General features: G+C 35.7%; 1 protein-coding gene and 1 pseudogene across 13 annotated transcripts in view; one reads left to right on the top strand and one right to left on the bottom strand.

Annotated features, from left to right (window-relative positions):
* Positions 1–26095, bottom strand: part of OSBPL1A (oxysterol binding protein like 1A) — a 190580-nt gene that overhangs the window by 14565 nt on the left and 149920 nt on the right. For 12 of the 13 annotated variants that reach the window (XM_039844181.1, XM_039844190.1, XM_039844198.1 and 9 more), the window contains 4 exons: positions 17088–17163; positions 2243–2377; positions 1173–1270; positions 174–356 (listed from right to left, as the gene is read on the bottom strand). In XM_039844181.1, the coding sequence (XP_039700115.1) occupies positions 174–356; positions 1173–1270; positions 2243–2377; positions 17088–17163 (492 nt within the window). The remainder of the gene's footprint in view (positions 1–173; positions 357–1172; positions 1271–2242; positions 2378–17087; positions 17164–26095) is intronic. The other variant, XM_039844276.1, reaches the window with a different exon arrangement.
* Positions 5128–5243, top strand: LOC120590788 (uncharacterized; annotated as a pseudogene).

The raw sequence follows: 26095 nt of genomic DNA, 5'->3' as shown, positions 1-26095 counted from the left end.
TAAAATCTACCTGTATTGATTAACAATGGCTACTGCCATGTTTCTCAAGTTCTTCTACATAGAGGTAAATAACTGAGACTTTATAAAACCTGTTTTTTATCTCCAGGTTTTAAACAACAAGATCAGGTCCATGTGCAATGTATATACAAACAAATGGCTTGATTCCAACTTACTCAAGAAGCTCCAAGGTAATGGTTCCTTTGGGTTCTGCTTCTACACTCTTCCCCCAGAACTTCAGTTTAGGATAGATTGAGCCATGAAAGATGAAATCGTTATTTAATCCTTCGGCATGAAATGCACTAATGGGTGGGTGATGGCTGACCTGCTCAGAGATGAGTCTGAAACCAAGGTCATCTCTTAAAAAAAAAAAAAAAAAGTAACACTGTAATTAATTCTTATGGAATGTGTATATCACTGTCATTTTAGTCAAAAGCCATGAAAGCATTAAACAGGTTCAGCGAAGTAAATAATTCTTTATCATCCTCATGAAAGAACAACTTAATATATGAGAAATTGTACAAATGCAACTCAAACTACTAAATCCAATGTTGCTCTAATTCTAGTTATTTGAACATATTAAAATAAAAAACACCCATGTGAATGTGAGTTGTGCAAATTGATAATTTCAGCCATGAAAATTTAAAACTTATTCCATTTATATTAAGATGAAAGAGTTCAGTGTGTCCACTTTCAAACATCTAGGGAATAAATGAGATCAAATCATGCACAGAGGAGAGGAAAATTCAGAAAAACTAAAGCCAAATGAATTCCCCGATTATGTGTAAACAAGAAGCAGGCTACAGCAGGCAAACAGAACTGCATATGTGGCTGCATTCATTGCCATTATGCCAACGGTATAAATTTATACTAATATATGTTATATGGTTATTAAAATAATCCTATCATGTCTTATGGTCTATACCAGAAGAACAATAATTAATCCCATGTGATCGAAAATACTGAAATCCTCGTAATTACTTGTTATCATGGTATATTTTACATGTTTCAATATTTTTGACATTGTCTCTAAAATAATAAGTAGCACAGCAACAAACATCGAAGCGGTGAACTTGCTCTAGCTGTACAAAATTATTCTTGATGGTGCTCAAAATATTTTTCTCTTTCATTTGAAAAGCTATACATATGCTCTGGAATAGAGTGAAAGATCTTACCGAACTAATTCATAAGTCTCTCCCAGAAGCGGGTTAAAAGGCTTCCCAGTGCGCTCCCACTGCGAAGCAACAGCAGATACGGCAAATGCAGCTACACACTGGGGGAGGGAGCATTAGAAAAAGTTAAAAATAGCCCAGCTTGCTCCTCATTCTTTCAGGAACTGAAATTTTGCTGAAGATAGTACTTTACAAAATTACTTTAAGGAGTTTAATTACTTAGGATTTTTAATATGGTTCTAGCAACTTAATATGCAAAAGTGGATATTCAGAATGAAAATTACTGAGTCTCTTCCTTATAGATTCGTTCATCCTCAACTGTGGTTTTTATAACACCCTAAAAGTGCTACAAATTCTGTAAGTCCAAAATTTCTTTTAATTCCTTTAAAATTTCTAAAAAGTATATTTTTAGGATAGAGGAGGAAAAACAGAACTAAAATTGGTGTGAAGCCTAATGAAGTTGGGAAAAGCTGATTTAAATGAAAGAACAGAAAAGTTCCATTTAGAATGCTCTTGCTTTGTCTGAAGCAGAATAATGTACCTGCGAAACTCTGCCTCTATCTAATCCACTCATACATATCACATAAATATCTTCTCTTCAAAAGAAAATAAAAACGTATCATTCCTTGTTGTCTTTTGTTTTCACTTATATCCATGTATGTTTATATAAACATAAATGTACATATTTATGTATGTGTGCATTCATTCCTTCTTGAAACACTGGGGAAGTCTGAAAGAAGGTTAAATTTTTTCCCAACACAATGCTACTTTGTAAAATGAAGACTGAGAAACAGCTCCCAACATCCAACTTTGGTTATGAACCACCTCTGCTTCTCTTGCAATTCTCATTAGCCCTTCCACTACGGTGATACTCTAACTAGAGGATGGCAGGTGGGAAGGAATGCAGAGGACACTCCAAACATGCTAACTATGTTTTAGTAACATTTCCCAACCTCATGTTGGACTTAACACTAATTCTGTGTCAGTGTGTTTGGGGTATGGGATTGGAGGAGTGGGAGTGACAGAGACGTCTCTAAGACTTAAACCTTTATCAGTGCTTGCTTGACACATACCTGCATCCTTTCCACAGGATCAGAAAATGAACTGGCTTTGTGGATGAGGTATGTATGCTCCATATATTCAGTGAGTCGCTGTAGGAAGCTCAAAGGCTCATTAAATATGACTGGCATTGTAATCTTGGATAGTTCCTATTTAACAAAATGGAAACAGTTATGACCTAGATACACAGCAAACTTATCAGCTGCTATCTTTATATAACATGATCCTAGAAAGGAAGTAACATAAAATAGCAACCCATGAAATTTAATTAATATCAGTTCAGTTTCACAAATCTTTCCAGAGCACCTAACAGTATGGAGTATATTCTTCTAGGCCTTGAAGGAAATACAAAGATTACCCAGACGTTCTCTTTGCCTTCAAGGAACTCACAATCCAGTGGTGAGCACAAGATGATGACTATTAATAAGTCTGTTTTAGACTGTGTAAATGGATGAACAAAGGTAATGAGGCACAAAAAACCCCCCAAAAATCTTCAAAGCGGGCTAAGAATCAACCACATATACCATTTTTGTGGATAATTTTCCAAGAAAAAATTTGGACTCTTTTCAACTGACAACACTGAGATTTTCTGAATACCAATCTACCATAAATTGTGGACTAGTGCACTAGAAGACTAGTATATTTTACAGAATACATTTTAAATTCTGTCCTCCAGAATGACACAATCACAGTAGACTTCCAAAAATAATTTAAATATTGGGCAGGGGGTCTCTGAACTAAATTGTGATCTTTCAACTTTGTTTACCATATGCCACCAGCAAGCAAAAGCACCATTAAAAAATTCATTAGGTAAAAAACTTATCTTGGTATTCTCTGGAATAGTCTTATGATTTTCTCAACCTTCCATCTACCATTATTTGCCTTTCCTTTGGGAATCAGGTCTTTCATGAAGCCTGCTAACTAAAGTCAAATGATCTGGTAAACAAAGTCAAATGGTCAGGCATTGCAAGGTATTGTCCAGACTGAATGCCACTTGTCTTAGCTCTGATGTTTTTCCCCTAAACATCCACAATCTTACCAATCTATACCATTAAAGATAATGCAATCTTCAAAAAACTACAACTGGAGCACATTAACAGTAAGACCACAGGACCTGAATTCCACTGTTGGATTTCTCACTTATGAGCTATGTGACTAAGACCAAGTTAAACTCTGTACCAGTTTCCTCATCAATAATATGGCACTTATGTAATTGTATCTACCACAAAGCATCGATATAAGGACAAAATTTGTAAAACACATAGACCAGCTCTGGACACACTAGTAAATGCTATATGTGTTAATTTTTTATAAAAAGTCTATATATAGACATCTCATGAACTATTTAATCATATATCTTTCAGAATATGGCTATTTAATCATATATCTGTCAGAGTATGGCTTAAAAGCAGATTTTCTAAGTGGAATTTCTGAGTTAAAGGCCTACTCATTTATATTTTTTATAGCTACTCCCAAGTTAAATGTCTTCCGGAAAGGCTTTACCAATTTATACTCTCTTGTTGCTGCAAGAGAGCCAGATCTTTTACATCAATGGAGAGGCACTACTTCCTATCTGTTCCTGTGGTCATGTTCGCCCTTTCTTCACACAAATATTTAACTGAAGAATACTCATACTAGAATGGTGGTGGCTAAATCACTTACAATTCTAGTATCAAGATAAAAGACGAAAGTATTAAAATAACTATAACAACAATATTTTGTTAATGGATACACATATAATGAGATGTAAATTGTGACATCAGAAACATCAAATGAGGGAGTGTAAAAATGTAGAGCTTTTGTATGCATTCAAAGCTGCTATCATCTTAAAATAGACTGTTATAAATATAAGCTGTTTTACATAAGCCTCATTAAGCACAAGCAGAAGTCAAAAAACCCATAGTAGATATATAAAAGATAAGGAAATAAAAGCACACCACTACAGAAAATCATAAACCAGAAAGCAAGATGGGAATAAAGAAACCAAGGAATTATAAAACACCAGAAAAGGATTTTTTAAAGGTCAATAGTAAAGCCATATTTATCAGTAATATTAATGGACTAAATTCTCCAATCAAAAGACATAAAGTGGCTAAATGAATTAAAAAACAAAACAAACAAACAAACAAAAACCAGAACCTAACTATATGTTGTCCATAAGAGACTCACTTCAGCTTAAATAACACACAAAGCCTGAAAGTGAAGAAATGGGGAAAGTATTCCATGTAAATGGAAACCAAAAGCAAGTAAAAGTAGCTAGCTATACTTATATCAGACGAAACAGACTTTAAGCCAAAAAATATAACAAGACACAAAGAAGGTAATTATATAATGATAAAGTGGTCAATTCATCAAGAAGACATAAAGATTATAAATATTTATGCACCCAACATAAGAGCATTTAAATATATAAAACAAATATTAATAGATGTGAAGAGAGAAATAGCAATACAATAATAGCAGAGAACTTCAATACTTGATTTTCAACAATGAATAGATCATCCAAACAAAAATCATTAAGTAAACACTGGACTTAAATGACACGATATAACAGATAGTTCTAACAGATATGTAAGAACATCCTACCCCAAAGCAGCAGAATGGAACATTCTCCAGAACAGATCACAGATTAGGCCACACAACAAGTTTTTATAAATTTAAGAAGACTGAAATCATATCAAGCATCTTTTCTGACCACAATGGTATGAAATTAGAATTAAATTACAGGAGAAAGACTGAGGAAATTCACAAAACTGAACGATCAATGAGTCAAAGAAGAACTCAAAAGAGAAATCCAAAATGGAAATACAACATATCAAAAATTTGAGGAAGATACAGTAAATGCAATTCTTAGAGGGAAGTTCATAGCAATAAATACCTACATTAAGAACCAAGAAAAGTCTACAGTCATGCCACCCTGAACAAGTCCGATCCCATCTGATCTCGGAAGCTAAGCAGGGTTGTGCCTGGTTAGTACTTAGATGGGCGACCTAGGAAGACCAGGTGCTATATGTGTAAAAAATAAAATAAATAAGAGATTGTAAGCTGATAATGTCCTTGCAATCTATGAGGTCAACCAAAGGTTGCCTCACCTGAAAAAAAAACCAATTAAAAAAAAAAAGGAACAAAGAAAGATGTCGAACTGTAACTTAACACCTCAAGGAACTAGAAAAAGAGCGAACTAAATCTAATTAGTAAAAGGAAGGAAATAAAGATCAGAATGGAAATAGAGACTAAAAAGACAGTAGAAAAGATCAATGACATTGAGAGTTGGGGTTTTTTTTAAAAGATAAAGAAGATAACCTTTAGGTAGACTCATAAAAAAAAGAGGACTCAAATAAATTATAAATGAAATTATAAATAAAAGAGGAGATTTTACAAATAATAGCACACGAACATAAAGGATCATAAGAGACTACTATGAACAATTATATGCCATCAAATGGGATAACATAGTCATAAAGGAAATGGATAAATACCTCAAAACATACAACCTACCAAGACTACATCATGAAGAAGTACAAAATCTGAACAGATCAATTACTATGAAAAAGATTGAAGCAGTAATCAAGAACCTCCCAATAAAAAAAAAAAAGTCTAGGACCAGATGGCTTCACTGGTGATTCTGCTAGACATTTAAAGAAGAATTAATACCCATCTTTCTAAAACTCTCCCAAAAAACAGAAGAGGAAGGAACATTTCCAAACTCATTTATGAGGCCAGCATTAATTACCCTGATAGCAAAATCAGATAAGAACACAAGAAAATTATAGGCCAATATCCCTGATGAACATAGGTTCAAAACTCAACAAAATATTATATTAGCAAACTGAATTCAACAGTACATTAAAAGGCTCATACACTATGATCAAGTGAAATTTATTCCAGGGATGCAAGGATGGTTCAACACCCAAAAAGCAGTCAATATAATATATCACATTAACAAATGGATAAAAATCATACGATCATCTCAATACATGCCAAAAATCATTTGACAAAATTCAACATCTTTTCATGATAAAAACTTTCAAGAAACTGGAGATAGGAGGAATGTACCTCAACATAATAAAAGGCATATATGACAAGCCACAGCTAATGTACTCAATGGTGAAAACGTGAAATCTTCCCCTAAGATCAGAAACAAGACAAGGGTGCCCACTCTCGCCACTTTTATTCAACATAGTACTGGAAGTTTTAGTCAGAGTAAATAGGCAAGAAAAAGAAATAAAAAGCATTCAAACTGGAAAGGAAAAAGTAAAGCTGTCACTTTTTGCTGATGACATGATATATATGGAAAACTCTAAAGACTCAATCAAAAAAGCTGTTAGAATTAATAATTTGGTAAAGTTGCAAGAAACAAAATCAATATGCAAAAATCTACTGCATTTCCATACACTAATAACAAACTATCAGAAAGAGAAATAAAATAAAATAATCCTATTTATAGTAGCATCAAAAAAAACCTCCAACCTTTTGAATAAATTTACTCAAGGAAGTGAAAGATCTAAACAGTGGAAACAACAGGACATTAATGTAAGAAACTGCAGAAGATACAACTATACGAAAGATATCTGGATTAGAAAAATTTGTATTGTTAAAATGTCCATACTACCCAAAGTGATTTACAGATTCAACGCAGTCTCTATCAAAATCTCAATGTCATTTTTCACAAAAATATAAAAAACATCCCTAAAATTGGTATGGAATCACAAAAGATCCTGAATAGCCAAATCAATCTTGGGGAAAAAAAAAAACAAAGCTAAACACATTTGCCAATTTCAACTATATTACAAAGCTATAGTAATCATAACATTATGGTATTGGCATAAAACCAGACACAGAGATGAATGGAATAGACTAGAGAACACAGAAATAAACCCATAGATATATGGTCAATTAGTTTTAGACAATGGAGCCAAGACTATACAATGGCGAAAAGATAGTCTCTTCAATAAATGATGTTTAAAAAACTGGACAGCCACATGAAAAAGAATAAAACTGTATCCCTATGTTATACCATACACAAAAATGAACTCAAAATGGACTTTAAGACTTTACCTAAGAACTGAAAACATAAAATGCCTAGAAGAAAACACAGGGGGTTAGTTTCTTGACATTGATCTTGCTGATAATTTTTTAGATTTGAGACCAAAAATGAAGGCAAGAAAATAAAAAATACACTAGTGGGACTATAACAACAACAAAAAAGCATGTGCACAACAGAGAAAATCATCAAAAAAAAAATTGAAAAGGCAAACTACTGAATGGGAGAATATATTTGTAAATCATGTATCTGATAAGAGGTTAATATTCGAAACCCACAAAGAACACATAACAGAAAAACAACCCAATTAAAAAATGGGCAGAGGAACTATTTTTCCAAAGACATAAAGGCATAAAAAGATGTTCAACATTACTAATTATCAGGGAAATGCAAATCAAAACCACAATGAGATATCAGCTCACCCTTGTTAAGATAGTTCTATAAAAACAAACAAACACAAAATGAGATAAATGCTGGCAAGGATGTGGAGAAAGAGGAACCTTGTGCACTACTGGTAGAAATGTCAATTTTACAGTAAGAAGAGTCCTCAAAAAATTAAAAATAGAACTACCATATGATCCAACAATCTTACTTTTGGGTATATATCAAATGGAAATGAAATCATTACTTCAGAGGAGTATCTGTACCCCCATGTTTGCTGCAGCATTATTCACAATAGCCAAGGTAGGGAAACAACCTAAATGTCCATCAAAGAATGAATGAATCAAGAAAATGTATATATACACACACACAAATACACATACAATGGAGTATTATTTGGTCTTAAAAAAAAAATCCTGTCATTTGCGACAACATGGACAAACATGGAGGGCATTACAGTAAGTGAAATAAGCCAGAGACAGAAAGACAAATACTGCATGGTATCAATTATATGTGGAACCTACAAAAATAAGTCTCAAAGAGATAGAGTAGAAAGGTGGTTGCCAAGAGCTGGGGGTAAATAGCAAGAAGTTGGTAAAAGGGTACAAATTTTCAGTTATAAGATGAGTAAGGTCTGAAGACCTAATGTATCACATGGTGATTATAGTTAACACTGTATTGTATAAATGAAATTTTAGAACTTAAATGTTACCAAAAAAAAAAAAAAAAAAGGTAAATATGTGAGGTGATGGATGTGAATGTGTTAATTAACTTGATGGGATGGGGGGAATCCTTTCACAATGTGTACATATTTCCAAGATACTTTAAATATCTTATGATTTTGTCAATTACACCTCAAAGCAAACAACCAACCAACCAGCCTCATCTATTCTAAAGCAACCTTGCAGCATGGAATATGCATATAGAAATAAAATTGTTTCAAAATATCTTTTTAAAAAAATCTGACTGGGCACCTAGTAAGTACCAGGTACTGTTTTAGGCACTGGATTCAAAGCTTAGTTATAGCCAATCCTGACCTGGAATACCTTGCTCTCTTCCATTAAATCTTATGTATTCCACCCACACTTCAAGGCCCAGTTCAAGTCTCTCAACTATTCCAGCACTCACTGGATCTTACCTCTTCCAAATCCTGGAATACCAGAATCTGTATCTCACAACTTAGCATTTGATCATACATTAGATTATATTACCTGCTGTTATGCCATGGGTACTAACCAAGTTAACTTTCTAACTAAACAGTAATATAATTCCTGACGGGAGGGATATACCTGCGTTATCCACCTGCATCCTCATCACCTCTGCAGAGAAGAGAACATTGCTGGTGCCCCCTGCCCCACATGCCCCTAAGTATTCCCACAGCCCACAGAGTTTATTCTGATTTGGGCATTTATTATAATGCACTGCATCTTCCTACCTCCTTCACTGCAATACAAGCTCCTTGAAGTCAAAATCCTCTAGTTGAATGATTCACAATAGTTCACACGGCAAAATTTTTTTGTGAAAAAAGGTTATAAAGCAACATGTTCAAAAATATTATAATTTTATAAAATATGTTTTATAGATATAAACGAATATTAGAAGGTCATAGCACTAAGACATTAACAGTTGTCTCTAGGAGTTGGCAATATAGGTAATCTTAATTATCTTCTTTATGCTTTTCTGTATTTTCCAAATTTCTTTAAATGAAATCTATTGATCTTCCAATCAGGGGTAAAACAGATATTATTTCAAAACCTAACACTTTCAGCCTGGCAAAAGGAAGGGATGAGAAAGCTAACAACCTTGCACCACAGAAACGGGACCACCTTATAACATACACGCCTACAATCATGTTAATCAGAAAACGTACGAGAAAAGGGAAAGTATTAAGTGGCATAATGGAAAAAGCAGAGCAACAAAATACTCTCGGGTTAGTCCCGTCATAAGTTCTATGGATAGTAAAGTATTGTGGTTAAAAGAATGAGTTTTGAACAGAAAGCAGAATGATGGTTGCCAGGGGCGAGGGGAATGGGGAGTTAAATGTTTAACAGATACAGAGTATCAGTTTTGCAGGATGAAAAGAATTGTGTGTGTGGATGGTGGTGATGGCAGCACTCAGTGCCACTGAACTGTACATTTAAAAATGGGTAAGATAGTAAATTTTGTCATATGAATTTTATCACAATTTTTGATAAAAGAAAAAAAAAGGAATGGGCTCTGAGATCAAAGGTCCCTCACTACCATTTGCTTGTGTGGTCATGAGTAAGTCTCTCGCCTCTTCCTAAAGTGGGGATTTCATTATGTACCTCGTAGGGCTTGTGAAGATTAGATTAATTAATTCACATAAAACACTTAGAATTTAAAGTGCCAGGCATATGTTAAGTGAGCAATAAATGTTAACTATCATCATCATTATTAATAGTAATGTGTGCAAGAATGCCAAGTTCTCCATGATTGCATAGAGACAGAAATTTCAAAAGTTGGCCTACTTCCCCCTGTCGCCTGGGCAGCTCAGCTATAAAGAAACTACTTTGATGACAGTATGGCTTTCTGAGTTCTGACCTTAAAGGGTGAGGGATTGAGAGAAAGGACATCTGTTCCTCCTGGAGCCCCAGCCAGAAGGGATCACTGCAGGCCCCACTGGCAGGTTCTCAAGGCTAGCTGGCTGGCTGGCTGGCTGTCCTAGGCAACCAACGAGACCACAGTTTTCGCTGCAGTGGTGACATGAGCCTATCCCTTGAGTAGTGTGTGAACAAACTCTGCTGTTTCTGGCACAGCTCCTTTCTTATATTCTGCATTTCACTTTGTTGTGCATAATGGCAGGGTGAGACTTATTTTAAAGGAATTAATTGAATGAGGAACTTAACCTATAAGTTTGGTTCTGGGTTTGTTTTTCATAAAAAACATTATAAGGACTATATAACGCTCACTGAAGAAGTGAGAGATGTGCTGGAGTTGACATAGCATTTTAGCCCTTTCCAAGTTATGGTCTAGGGACTTAATATTTCAACTTTATACATCTCTTACATTGCTATTTCTTCACATACATCTCCCTGGAAAAACTTATGTAGAATGGGATAGGAAAGTGTCTACTAGCCATTGGCTGCTCAACACCAATGGGCTAGATATTATATGACTTAGCAAAGCAGTCAAGGGTGCAGTGTAAACTCTGGAGACCAAAGCATGAAGGACATGGTTTTATTATCAGTTTAATGGGTAGATTATTTTTTAGACATCTGAAAAGCTCCTAAAATTCTAACGGGTTCTTTAAATTCAATTTTAAAATTCAGAGTAATTTAAACACTTTCCTACTCAGAATGTAGGATCCAGACTGCCATACAAACAACCTCAACCTCTCAGAAGAGTATTACACACTATTTTAAAATACAGCAATGGACTTGCAATTTTATTGCTGTTAGTCTGTAATTATTTTTAACAATCTTACATTTAATTATTAAAATCTACAGTTCCCGGATATGTAATGAAAAACTTGATACCAAATATATTTTGTTCCCGCTTGAAAATGCAGACACACCATTTTTACCTCCAATACGATGAAGTTTGGTATTGCATTCTCTAGATATTGTATATTACTAATCAGTATTGTGTATATTTCAATAACAGGAAAAGTAACAACGTACATTATGAAGGTCAAGTTTCAGGAAGAAACATTAGCTAGAATACTTTTATCACTGAGAGCTTCAGTCAGCTGGAAAATTAAATATTTATGCCAGGCAATTCTACCTTGTGACCCAGCTAAAAGCAAAGTTTAAATTTATCCATGCAAATTAATAGCAACCAATGATGAAACTGAAGAAACTCTTAATTGCAACTGCTCATCAGCTGATAAACTGAGAAGACAAAAAAAAAAAAAAGAGAGAAGGCTGCTTCATTACTTGAGCACTATATAAACAACCTGAAGGCAAGAACAAATTTGATCTCAACAGAAATGGGAAATATTTCATGTATGTAAAGTCAAGCACCATAATGTCCAAATGTGTGAATATTTAAGACCTGGGCTGGAGACAGAAACTCAACTTAGGGCTTAGGCTAGGTTTGTCCACTCTGCAGCCAGCCTGCAGACAGAGTCCTCACCCAGGGGTGTGAGCCAAGCACTAAGTGGGCTTCCAGGCTCTTCACTGATGGTGGAGCACCAGCAGCCATCTTGGCTCTGTTCTTGGATATGCCTTCTGGAGGATGAAGCAGGCAATGAATCCTTTCTCCACAGCATCTCTATCTCCCACAGCTCCAAGGAAGTAAAGTTGCCCTTCTTACATCTAAGGGCCTTGGAGGGTCAACAGTCTTTCTCATCTTCTGTTGCTCAGTCCACTCCCTCCCCACAGGATGCCTACTGTAAACTAGTTTATCTTGCATCAGAGGTTCTTGCCAGCCCAGAGGGAACACAACGGGGGTATGAGTGGAAGACACACACCCACAAATAAAAGAACTATGGAGCAGGAAAAGGGTGTTTTATTTGTGTGTGAACGGAACTATGCTATCGGCACCTTGGTGCAACCAGTGGCAAAAAGAGGGAGGAAAGACAAGAAAAGCTATGAGCAAAAAGATATTCCTTTCTTAATCTTCCTGTCTAGGAGGCAGGGGCAGCCCACTTGCTGGAGGAATCTAACAAAAGGCTGGCCATCCACTAGCTGGGAATGTGGAAGCGCAACCGAAGCACTGGCTGGAAGCTGGGCATCTTCACAATGTATTCATTCAAGGGACATAAAGACCATCTGGCAGATTCCTGGGTAGAGATGCTTTAAGGGAACCAATGTCCAGATGCTCAGCCTCCATACGTGCCCTTACCTAAGAACTTGTTGGGTGCAAGAATGCACCTGCACTGGAGATGTCACGCTGTTCCTCTTTTCTCCCTTCTCCTTTTACAATCATCCTTCTGCTACTTAAAAAAAGAAAAAAAGACGTACCTTGTACCATCCTGAGTCATAGTATAATATTCTTAAATGTAAAAACCTTTAGGGTACCAAACAAAGGTAGGTTTAGAAAAACAGTGCTGGCATCAGTGGAGCCTCTTTTAATCAAGCCATTATTAATCTGTATGAGAGCTCCATAACCTCCACTCTTCCAGTTAAGGGAAAGACTTGACATTATAAACAGGGTCTTCCAGCCACTTCTCCCACATCTGGATACTCTGATTTCAAGTCATTGTGGAGTGAGGTGGTAGAGATGCTAGATTTTGTTTAACTACCTTTGCTGCTTCTGTCCTCCATCTCTTGAGCAGTATTTATAATGTACCAAAACTGGCAAAGCTCCAAATCTTATCTAGATCTTTATGATCATACATTTAGAATTCAGGAATGGGGAAGCTGTCAGTGACATACGCTAATATGTTTATCTGAATCCATGAATCCAAAAATACCATCACATTCCCGACGGTCAGTTGGCCTGGGACATGTCTGGGTGCAGTCTGGCCCTCTGCTTATGTGGCAGGCATTCTACATCGAGTGAATGAGCTAAACCTGAATTTTGAGGGAAAAAATTTTAAAGCTCCATGACAAGGTAAAAGCGTTTCATCAAAAAACATTATATTGGCAAAGATGTGTTTCCATGAAAAATATTCCAATTTTCTTAACACTGTAAGGTATACCTGAGTGAGAGCAAACAGTTAATGAACCCAGAGTTAAGAGCCCTGATAAAGTTTTCGCAGTTCATTTCCTAGAGACCAAGATACCTGTAACTCCAACGAAAGGTAACAAGACTTTTTGCAAGTTAGGGTTTTCCAAATTTTTGTTTTCAATAACAATGAAGAAAGTTCTCATTGAGTTGTCAGCTTATGGATCCTTGTAAAAAATTATTTTTGATAATACATTATCTGATTTTTAGAATATAGTTGGGAAAAGGTCAAAGAACTGAATGATTTTGCTAGATAAAAACACAGAACTCCTACTTGCATCTGTCTATTAATATGAGCAAGATTTCTCAATCCTTGATGCTATTAAAAAATAAGAACATAACTGTTACTGAAAATCCTGTCTCATTCTAGTAACAGGTGATATTCATTCTCAGATATCTAAACTCCACTGAAAAAAAAATCAATATTACAAATAACATTTCAATTGTTTCATAAATTTTGTAATGTTTGTTATTTGATTACTCATATACTAATATTTGTAAGAATAATGATGCAAAAAATGTTTTAGTACTAAAGTCTTATGGTCATAGGCTATAACTTTGGGTGGTGAACACACAATGCAATATATATACGACATGCTGTTGAATTGTACACTTGAAAGTTATTGGGATTTTGTTGATTAATGTTACCCTAATAATTTTTAATAAAAAAGTATAATAGGGTAATCCATAAAAGACCTTCAAAGATAAAAAATTAAGGTAGGATAATAGTCTATAGGAAATAGGGAATGGAAATATATGTTAAAGGAGCAAATGGAACTATAAACTTTTCAACTCTTAAAGAACAGCTTGCTCTTGTATTCAAATTCCTATGGTATTTGGTTCCACTGGAAACCTTTAAAAGACTGATATAACATTTTCATTTTAAAAAGTCAATATTTATATCGGACCTCTTCATCTCTTATAATAATTCACTGCTAAGATTCTATGACACTAAGATATTTAGCAGAAACAAGGTTGGCACCTGCATGGCCCTGGGCACACGTGCCTACTCAAATTTTGCACTTAGGTGCCTTGCTTGTCTCACCCTGGTGCTGGCCCTGGTTTCCAAAGTCACAAAGACCCAACCTCTGGTTGAGACCTGCTGAGACATCCCAAAGGGATGGGACTAATGTGGAGAAAGAAAACGGGAAATATAGGTCAACAAGATTATGAGATTAGAGTCCTTCAACAAAAAGCAACAGGAGTAAGGAAATAAGAAACAAAGGTTTCAAACCACTAATCAGTATCAGTATTAATTCTGAGCTGGGAATCAGTTTGGTAAAAGCTTCAAACATAGAGATTAGGGTTGAATTCCAGTTACATAAAGTATTCATTTCTTGTAATATAATCCAAGATCTGGTAACATAATTCTGCCCCAAACAGACTGGGAGAAAAAAGGAAGGCTGTCATTAGTTTTGGAAGTCTAAGTCTCCATATTCTTTTTAGAAAAAGGCAAAGCAAATGTGCATGTATGTGGAAGTAGAGGATGGAGGCCAAGTGAACCTGGCTGGAGAAGGTGCTGCACAGCACTGAGGTCCAGGATGACAAATGCCTAGAGAAGATACTCTAACTTTCCTTCCTGATAGAAGATAAAATTATACTTAGACCATACCTGGCAGATAAGCACCAATCATGAGTTATTAAAAGTCATGTATTTTGAAAAAAAAAAAAGAGGTTGGGGACGGCCTGGTTCAGTAGCCATTGTGTGATTTTTCACCTGCAGAATCCACTCTGATCTGGCATGCTCCTCATGCTGACAGAGACATCATGAAAAGCTACGGTTCAATATTCAATTCCCTCCATTACTTTTAAGACTTCTTACAAAATTAAGAAGCTAGGAATATGAAGCTAAAGGAATTGCTAGCTGAAAGGCACACACCACTTCTGTAACTAAGATTTACCCACATGGAAAAGGACCCAAAGTGAAGCATTTGCACCGCTAACTCTAATAGAAAGGGCAATGGGTGTGTGTGGGGGGTGGGGGTGGGGGGAGGAGGTGGGTAAAATGCCTTCACCTTGAATTTAAATACAATTAAAACTATAGATACTATTATTTTTTTAAGTTCTGACCTATTTTCTTTGGGGGAAAGGAGGCAGATCCTGGAGGGGTTGATACCAAAAATTACTTATAAAACTTACTCTAATTTGCATTTGCTTTCAAGATAGTAGGAGAAAGACTCAAGCAAGTACTTTCCACAGTGGCCAAAAAAGACTAAACCACATCTGAAGTTTTCTCACAAACTTTGTTGACAAATTAGCCCTAGACCGCTGTGGTACCAATTCTACGGTAACTGTGGGTTTCATTCATTAGCAGGTTGTGAAACCAAAGTTGAAATCACCATTAATTTAACGTAACAGAAAATATTTGTTGTAACAATGAGTATTCTTTTGCGAAACTGGTTTTAATTCATGCACACATACAAATTTGCATCCTAGATCACCACAGTGAGTATGTTTAGTAAAAGTTTGAACAATACTGACTCTGTAGAATATATATATGAATTTTTTGTTCTGAAAATTTCAGTTCCAAAGAGACTAAAATGTATAACATTTTATTTAACACATATACATTTAATTTGTCCTGATGAATCTTAATAGAAATAGAATGAGAGCCCCACGTCTTCTAATTCTCAGTTATGATTAGCTATTAATAATGACACTGAGCATTCTGCTAAACCAGAGACTATCTTATACATTTTACATAAATTATCTTATTAATCTCTCAATATACCTGTAAGGTACAAATTATTCTCCTAATTTACACAGGAAGAAATGCTACTCATGGACAGACAGCAGAGTCTTATGGACAAGAAGTGGCAAGATTGGGATAAATCCCACATCATCCAGCTACAGAGCTTAGCTGAATTATTCTCCATACAGAAGGATCAGAAAATATTTGTTTAAAACGAATGTTTCTGGGATTAGCGCTTTGGAAATTATATTTAGGTAAGTCTCAGATGACATTACCCCAAGCAGAGAACAGGGATATTAGAAAAATGCCAAAGTGGGCACATCACCAGTTGAAAGGATTTCAAGCATCAGAGTGAAAATGTATAGAAAGTACCTATACTTATCAGTGCAGTAAAGCTCTTGGAGGGCCCCCAGGTTGCACGCTAGATTGCAAAATTTACAAAGCTAACGAGCATCCAGGCAGATTCTTTAGCAGCTCAAGACTGACATGTTTTTAAATTTTCATCATTCTAGCGGGTCAAAGGTCATGCTAGAAGAATTAAGACGACTTTATTCAGAATTCTGGCCTGACACCAGGGCGGAGATGTGGACGACTATTTTCAAGGGAATCCAAGTATTTATATAATAAATTTTGCCATCTGCTGCCCGCCCTCCATCCCCAAAATCAGATCCACTTGCACAGCTAACTAAGTGGAGACATATTCCAAATATCTAATATCCACAGTTACACATTCGTAGAGCAAAAACCTGCTCTATGCACAGAAATCTAAGTGAAATTAAATTCTACACTTTGGGGAGTCCGTTCCTTCTGAGAGAATTTCTGGGTAATTCTATGGGAAAATACAAATGTGGTGTGACAAGAGGAAAAGAGCATTTTAGTTTTCTATTTCCTTACAATGAAAAGTCACATTAAAGCCATATTAAATTGCATAAAGAGTGGTTCAAATTCTATCAGGAAAACCTAGTAAGATTTTTCCCAATTTCTGATTCTCAAAGTTTCTATAAATATTTATGCCAACATTAAGGTTCCCTTCCAAAGGATATATGATGAAACACATATCTGCTTAATGTTATATTATAGAATTATATTACAGAATTAATAGTTAATTTACCATTCCGATACATTTTCTCAGGATGCTCCAGATACTGAAGTCATTTCTGGAAAACATAGGGGAGGGTAAGCTTGTTCTGAAAATAAAAGAAAAATAAAAAAGAAAGATGTAATTTTAATGCCGTTGACGTTGGGAAGAAAAAGTTATTGTCATTAATATGAGAGCATATTATGCATATACCCTAAAAACATGTGTCAAAGACAAGGTACAGCAGGGTCAACCTGGGGATGTAATCCTCTTCACTACAGTTCCGGCTTCTGAAAAGTTTCGCAGCACACCAACTGGCCCTATGTTCTCAGCAGGATTCTCATTTGAATTCTCCCAGGTCTGCCGGGTTGGTGTCTAGCTGTTTGGACCACCTTGGAAGGATGCTGTCATTTCATGTGCTGGCATGTCTGACCCCGTTGTTTGGGTCAAGACACATCTGTCATGTTCTGATACTTAATAAATTATTTTACTCTAGTTGCTAAATAATGTAAACAAAATGCCATCCCAGAGCTTAGTTTAAAGTATTTTAAGAAATTAAATAGGAAAATGAAAAACTATAAAAGCCAAAGTAAAATTTAGGTCCTGCATCACATACATTAGGACTTTCCCAAAGACACTGAGACTGAACAAAATGTAGTGACTCTGGATAAACTGGAAAGCCCCTTACAAATTAGCCTCTACAGCAGGGGCATTCTCGAAACCTCTGCGCGGTTTGGGAGTAGGCAGAAGGGTAGCTGTCAGAGGCAGAGAGGGTCTGTGGCGTGAATGAGCAGCACATCTGAGCTCAGGCATCCTGAGGCCAGGTGTGGCCTGCAGGAAGCCAACCCACTTCCACGGACCACAAAAGCAGTGTGACCAGGGGGAAGTGTAAGAGGTGCCCAGGTCAATTTTCAAAGGTGTTATAGTAACGCATTCTCTTCTGTTACCTTAGGTTATGGCAAGGGATGCTGGTTTTCTAGCTACCATTTGAAATATACCCACGAAACTAAAATAATAAAGAAAATATTAAACAAAAAATTTATCTTCTAAAGAACTTCTATAAACTAAATTAATTAATTTGAGTTATAGAAGTTAATAAAGTTTTAAGATTTTAAATAAGTAATATTTTAAAATCATCTATGGTAAAATTCTTCCGATTGCTTTTTCTAAGAACACACATTGCTCATTTGGCAGATCTGTCATCTAACCAATCTGCTGGTTAAGTGGCCACAGATGGTATTTAAATCACATTCTGCCCAATCCAAGACTATCAATCTCTGTGACACGAACAATGGAACCCGGGGATAGAATCTCCGCTGTTATCTAACATTTGCATGTATGATATGGTTTTAGACACATATATAAACTAAATTTTTCATCTCCTGTGTATGAAAAAGTCAGTCAGAAGTGTAACATATACCTAGGAAGTTATGAGCTAGAATAAGCTTTGTGAAGACTGAACGAGGAGCTGTAATTCTCCCCAACAAATGCTTACATCAAATATATATGTTACTATTCTGATTAAAGGCAAGAACAGCAGAAGGGCAAGAAAAGCAAGAAATATTTTGGAAGCAAGAAAGAGGAGACATCCAAGCTTTATTTTTATTCTCAATTTAGAAATCGTCACAGGACTGCCAGCCAAGAATCCCACCCAGGAATATCCAATACTCATTTTTATTCATATAACTCTTTGTGGTGTTTTATGAAAATGTAGTAATCATTCAGGTATGAGGAGGCCAAGTTATCTGCAACATTAATTATCTATTCTAAACACAATCAGAAGGCAGAGGTGAAAGGGATTGTGGAAGGTAAAGAAACATGGCAAAGCCCACACTATTTTCTTGTGACACACAGAGCCAAACTCAAATCCTCCTTCAAACCACATGGTGTGGAATAAACTGATCAGAAGCAGCAAGACAAATGATGGCCTAGAGGACAAGTACACAATGCAGAAATCGAGACACAGTAAATGACCGAGGGTTGTTGACTGCAATCTAAGTCAACAGCAGGATGAGGCTGCCAAAGAGGTAGGTGCAACCTCAGACTGCCCAAAGAAGAGCAGCCAGAACATTCCCACGAGTAGCTCTGCAGCAGTTAGAGCAGAGCTAGGATTCAGATCCACAGGCCACTGTAAAAAGGAACCCTAACTCCCCGACTCAGGAGGACTTATCAGAGGTTAGGCAAAGTCTGGAAAGCAACTCAAGCAATGGCTGAAGGAAATGTGTAGTCAGAAGAAACAAAAGCAAGCACAGGTCTGGGGAACAGTGGGCATGAGAGAGGTCTTGCGGTAATAGAGGACGGGGAGGGGATATATGGGTGATAACATTCCCGTAACCCCGCTCCCCACCCCCAGCAGCCACATTCCCCACACGCCTGCGCCTGCTTCATTTTCCTCCACAGCACTAATCGATATGTGACCTGCCGTAGGGTCTCCTGAGCACTTGCTGATCATGCACCCCAAACGGTACCCAAACTCCCTGAGAACTCATGTTTCATGCACTGCTGTGTCCCTGTTGCTTAGAACAGTGCCTAACACAAAGAGTTTAAGTATTTGTTGAATAAACTCTGGAATTTATAAGGCCTCTGACTACACATTATCTCTTTCGTAAAGAATTTGGTTTAATCTGTGCTACTCAAGGGATTAGAATTGGACCATTGATGGAAGTTACAGGACAGCTAACACAGAGCCCTGTCTTATAATTAATTCCAAAAATGGGAGGGAAAAGATTCTTAATAAGGAAGGGTTTCAAACAGAGACAGGAGGATCGCTTTCGGTCACCGTCCAGAAAGGCACTCCTGCACTGGGTGGGAAGTTGGTCTAGATCAGGAAGGGCCAGGGATCTTGCTAAGCATCCTACAGAAAACAAGACAGGCCTCCACAACAAAGAATTGTGCGGCCCAAGGGTCAGTGGTGCCAAAGCCGAAAAACCTGCCATAAACATACAACGAAGGCTTCACAGATCATCTTAAATTTTATAGTGGCTATATTTTTAAAGAGTAAAAAAAAAAGGGAGGGGCAAAATAAATTTAATTCGAATATTAACATCCAAAATATTAGCATGTTGACATGTAATCAATATAAAATATTAATGAGGTACTTCAGATTTGTTTCTCAGACTGTCTTCAAAACCTAGCATGTATTTTACACTTAGAGCACATCTCAATTTAGCTACGACGTTTTCAGCAAAGTGAAATTAATCTTAACAAAACACTAAAGTTACGTTCATTGGAAAAATATCTTATTCTAGCTTATTTTTACAAATTAAACTTAATAATAATTAAAATTAAATAAGACTAAAAATTCAGTTTCTCAGTCACACTAACCATATTTCAAGTGCTCAAAACGCCGCAGGGCTAGTGACTACTATTGCACACATGGATTTTCGTGATCACTTCTGAAAACAAGATTAGAACTGCTCTAAGATGGTAGGGGAAGAGTAAAAAATTGCTCAAACATAGGAGTCTACAGTCCTTGTGAGACAACCCTGCCTATAATCTAATCATCAAGAAAATGCTAGATATTCTGCAGTATTATTTAAAAGAAGCAAAAGGAATAAATTATTAAAAAATAATTTGTACTGAAAAAGATACATTTCTGTATTTAAAAATTTTACTTCTTATACTAGGGGAAAAAAAAAAATCTCTACTGATATTGGATAAAGAAGGTGTTACTCCAGGCAGAAATAAGAACAGAGAGCAGCAATCAGAAATTTCAGCCTGAAATCAAAGATAAATTATTCTCTTCCCTTGGAGTTTATCTGAGAGTCATTATCTTGAATTCTATGCTTCCTTTTTTTCTCCACACAGAGCAAAAACACCCTGTACCAGGGACTGAGAGCGATATGTCCTGGTTCTATTTTCAACCATACAGATGACATTATGGCTATCTACATAACAAAAAAGTAACTGGGTTTTTTTTTAATGAAAATCCCCATCACGGGTGTTCTTTGTGATACAAATGGCTCCGCTTGTTATCTCACCATTATTCCCTGCCCCCCAGTGTTGTAGACAGACCTCAAACTGAACCAAATTAATTTATGAAGTGTGACTAACAAATGCTGCACCAGAATCCCCTTTATTCTGAAAAAAGTTGTACAAGTTCAGGAGATCTCATCCCCCCAAATCTTTAAGATGTTTTTAGATGGCAGAAATTATACGAAAGGCTCATCCTGACAGAGCCTTGAATCCCCGTGAACTGCAGGTCCTCTCTATCCACCTGCTGGATATCGGGCCCACTGCGTTCCCGCTCCATGGATTACTAGGTTAAACAGAGAACACTGTTTGCTCATGAAAGTCTTTGAAAAAAGAGAAGAAAAAGATTATTAAACAAAGGGCTGAAATTAGCTATCTGGGGTTTCATGCTTTTCAGGTTTGCTTCTTAATTTTCATGAAGCCACATGAGCTTTTCTGGGTCTTGTGTACGAGCATGAATGTAATCTACCGAGATACCGTAATACTGGGGTGGGGGATCTTTTCCACAGAGGGTATAAAAGAACCGTGCGATGGGAACCAGGGCCACAGCAGATGTTCCTGCAATAGCTTATTTGCACAACCTGAGCAAACCTCCAAGGCCAGCTACGTGGCTGTACAAGTCACCTTATTTGGCAGCTCTATTTGTACTAAGAAAACTAGTGCCTGAGACAATTACAGTCTTTCAGAAACGAGGTTTCACTTTAACTGTATATAAGTTTTAAAGAATTTTAAAAATTCTGTTATTTTTATAAAGTACAAACATATTAAACATTCATATTCATTGGTGATATCATCTGCCCACTGACTTAGCTTCTCAATTTGTAAGAGCTCTTTGTATATTACAAATATTTTATTCACCATCTACATTGCAGATAACTTTTCCAAGTCTAATATTGGCCTTTTGATTCTATTTGTAGTATAACTAGCCAAATCAAATCTATTTACTTGGAAAGACTATACATATTAGGGTCAAAATCTATATGTGAAACTTTAAAAAACGATTATCTTTCGGTATTTCCCCCATGGACAAAATAAAAACAATTCGTTATGCTATTAAGAGTCACTCCAGAAAAACATTAATCTCTTACATCATAAAGTTTTCTAATCTCATTCTTAAATTTTTAGAAATTCAAATTCCATATCAAAACCAAGACAACATACAACAAAAATAATCTCAAGCATTTACCACATGAAAGTAAACATAATTAAATGGGGAAAAAAGATATGGTTCATTTTTCAAATTATAAAATAATGCATTATATAACAAATGAAACACTCCACAGATAAAGAACTAGAGAGTCATCTATTCTCATCTCCCATACCATTGTAAGAGCCTGGAGTGCTCCCTCCAATATTTCTCTCCCTGCACAGGCATATACAAGTATATATTTTTTAATTAAAATTTTACTCTACAGTTCACATTGTCTAATCACTAAATAATATACTAAGGACATTCAAGTTGATAGATATAAATAAGTACATCCATCTTCTCAATATGTGTATGCATGCACGTGTATGTAGCATATCATATATGCTGGTTTTATTTTTTATGCAGTCTTTCTTCCTGCCTCTTCTTTCCGCTTTCCGACTCACTTCCGCATCTCTGTCACCACTGTGCCATCCTGTAACCCATGTTAAAAAAGTATTTTTCTATACCTTTCCACATTTTCTCAGTCACAAATAGAACGTACCCATGCTGGGTCAAAAAGTTCCTCTAGTTTACACTTCCATGGATGTTGCCAGATTGCTTTCTGAAAGGTTTTTACCATTTTTACATTTTACCAATAATCTATGAGGGCACTTTTCCCCACAGCCCTACCAGCAGCAACTGTGTCAACAGGTGTTCTTTTGCAAGTTCCGTCATTCTGACTACTAGAAAGTGATATCACATTGCTATTTTGTTTTTCTTTGACAACTAGTGAATTAGAACATCTTTTCCTATGTTTAATAACCATTTGGGTTTACACATCTATAAACTGTCTTTTATATCATTTTATAATCACTAGATTTTTTTCTGTCAATTTGTAGGAATCTGTTGCATATAATAGATATTAATCATTTATGTCTTTTTTACATGTGTATTTTACATTTTTTTATTATTAAATTTAGTGGGGTGACATTTGTTAATAAAATTATACAGGTTTCAAGTATACAATTCAATAATATGTCATATGTATACTGCATTGCGTGTTTACATTCCAAAGGTAAAGTTCCTTCAGTCTTTTATTAATCTTTTATTTAGGCTGCAATCAAATTCTTGAAGTGATCAAAATATATATGTCTATCTCAAGACCCTATCTCTACACAAAAACAGCTAGTTTGTCCTTGCTTGTTCATTGTGGACCACTTGTGACTACAGCTTAAGATTCTTATGCCCTCTGGCCTCTATGCCTGTCACAATGGGGCCTGTGAAGTCACCCAGCTCCCTTTCTTACAAGACAGAGGAGCTCTCTCTCCAACATTTGTCTTACCTGGGCTTCCCGGAATCTTAATAGTCTACATTTTTATTTAGCTTCATTCCAGCTTCTATTTCCTTTAAAAAGACCCTTGATCATTGATACGAATGCTTCAGGGAGGACAGGAAAAGTTGTTTTTTAAAAGCAACATTTTCACAAATGCTGTGACATCACAATATCATCTAGCTAACTTTAAATGAATTCTACCAAGATAAAGTGTTTGAATACTAATAGCTAATATTTATTGTTTACTCCATTTCAGACCCTATGCTTGTCCATAGTAACAGATGTAAGGAGTGGCAGAACTGGGATCCTTGAACTTCAGATCCTGAGCTCCTGGGTTTCAGAGTTCTGATGGCCACTTTGTGTAAACTTGAACAAGCCCCAATTATTCCAAGCCTCAGTGTTTCTACTTAGAGAATGACAATACTATTTTATATGGTCATGGTGAGGTTCTGATGAGACGATGCATATAGAATAGTGTTTTTTTAATCTTTTGGACCTATTCATTGGTAGTTTGTAAACTCAATTTAATGGTTCATATAATCAGTACATTAAAAAATAAAATAAAATACACATAGCAAGGATAGGTATTGCAAATGAAAATTTTGTTCCAATAATACTCACACACTCCTATATGTGTGTACCGCATGATCAAATATAAAATATACAGTTTTTTACTATGCAATTTCTGCTCAGTGCCTGGCAGGTAGAAACTCTTGACATAAAGTGGGTATTGATGTTATTACCAATTATTTCAGGGAAAAAACATGTCACTTTTTTGAGTTGTTAAAGATTTGAAATTATACTACTTTCTGGAGGAACACTTTACTAGTTAGTTTCAAAAAAACAATTCAGAAAAATGGTTGCTTATTAAACAATATTCATAACTATACAAAGGTTTGCACAGGGAAATCGGTAAGAATTACCTCTATTACCGTAGAGACAAGCAATGAAATGATTCAAGATTTGTGCTGTTTCTCCCTGGTAAGGCATTACCCAGGAGGATGAACAGTTTAGCCAATGGTCTCACTTGTAATCAGACACCAGTAAAACCTGAGGTTATTTCTGGAACTTCGGACCCTGGCCTCAGAACCTCTGATTAAGAGGTGGGGAAATCTTAAACAAAGGTTCTTTAAACAGACTACGGTTAAGGCAGAATGAGGCAACTGGGGAGGAGCTCCCACTGGGTAGAGTCCCTTTCTTTCTTGTTTTTTGTTAGTATTCTTTGTTTTAATGTCATATGATCTGGGTGAAAGTGCTAGAACAATTCTGTCCAAATAACATTTTTCATTTCATTGAAATGATGAAAGGGAATATACTAACAAATCCCAAATTGAATTGTATTGCGCTTTAAACATTCCATAGACATTATTAAAGGGTATTAAAACAAACTTGAGGATACTTCATTTCACCAAATACATCCTTGGAGAAGGCTTTAAGCATGGCTCCTCTACTCAGGCACCTCCTAGGGGAAGGAACGAGCTCAAACTCAAATATGCTGTCACCAACAAGATTTTAAAAGCAACTCCAATGTTTGGATTTAAAACACTGAGGTTGGCAAGTAATTTCACAATTTTTTATTTTCCCTATCATCATCCCCTCTGTTATTTTGGTACACAACTGCCACCCACTAGACTGTACATAATTCTTCCCGAAGTTAGGGATTATTTCTGTTCTCCCCTGCATGCAGCAGGTGCTCCATGTTTTAAAATAAATGGTTTTATCTAATGTCTCTTTAAGTTAAAATGAGCCAAAGAGCGAAAAACAGTGAAAAAAATGAGAGATGGATATGTAGCAAGTGAGGTATGAAGAACACAAATAATCACATTTTCTGTCTCTAAGTCATTCATAAGAAAACATTTTCAAAACCATATTTCTTAACACAGATTTTTCACTTGTACTTCATAATTAAACATTTGTTCATGTTATTAAATATTATGAAGGAACCATAATTTTAAGTAGCAAAATATTCATTTGGATATTTCAAAAATCAAAAACCACCTAATTTTAACCTCTGGTTCAAGATCAAAAAAATGAACTACAAATCTAAGAAAATAATTTCATAGAGAATCAGACTTCAAATACATCTAGAACTGTAATACTGAAATTGGTATGTGTACATGTATTTTATACTTATATGTTTATATATCTATTTGCAGTTATTAGATACTTATCACCATCACCTTTTAACTATCAGGAAGAATTTTTCCCCTCCTCCTCAAATCCATTCTCCCAATTTAAATATAATCCTAATGAACACGGATTGTATTTGAACCTAACCATCTTTAATTTCGATTATATTACTTATGTTTAATAAATACATTGAAACAGTCTTACAAATTAGGAAGGCATTAGAAAGAACTATAAAATGAAATTACATTAAAAATTGAAGATTAGATTTTAAAACGAAGTTACAAGAATTATTACAGTAATAAGTTTTATTTCATCTTCACGAATTTTGTACAATCTTACTTGAAACAACCTTAACATAGTTCATCAGGAATACAGTTCACAAATCTGCTCTTTAAAAAAGATTGAAAAGGAAGTAATGAGAGGAGAAGCCTAGTAATCCCTCTACTGATGGGTAAACATATTCTTATTTAAAAGTCA

This window comes from Pteropus medius, unplaced genomic scaffold (assembly GCF_902729225.1).
Source record: "Pteropus medius unplaced genomic scaffold, Ma_sr-lr_union100, whole genome shotgun sequence".
NCBI lineage: Eukaryota > Metazoa > Chordata > Mammalia > Chiroptera > Pteropodidae > Pteropus > Pteropus medius.
This window is presented reverse-complemented; position numbering and strand designations above follow the sequence as displayed.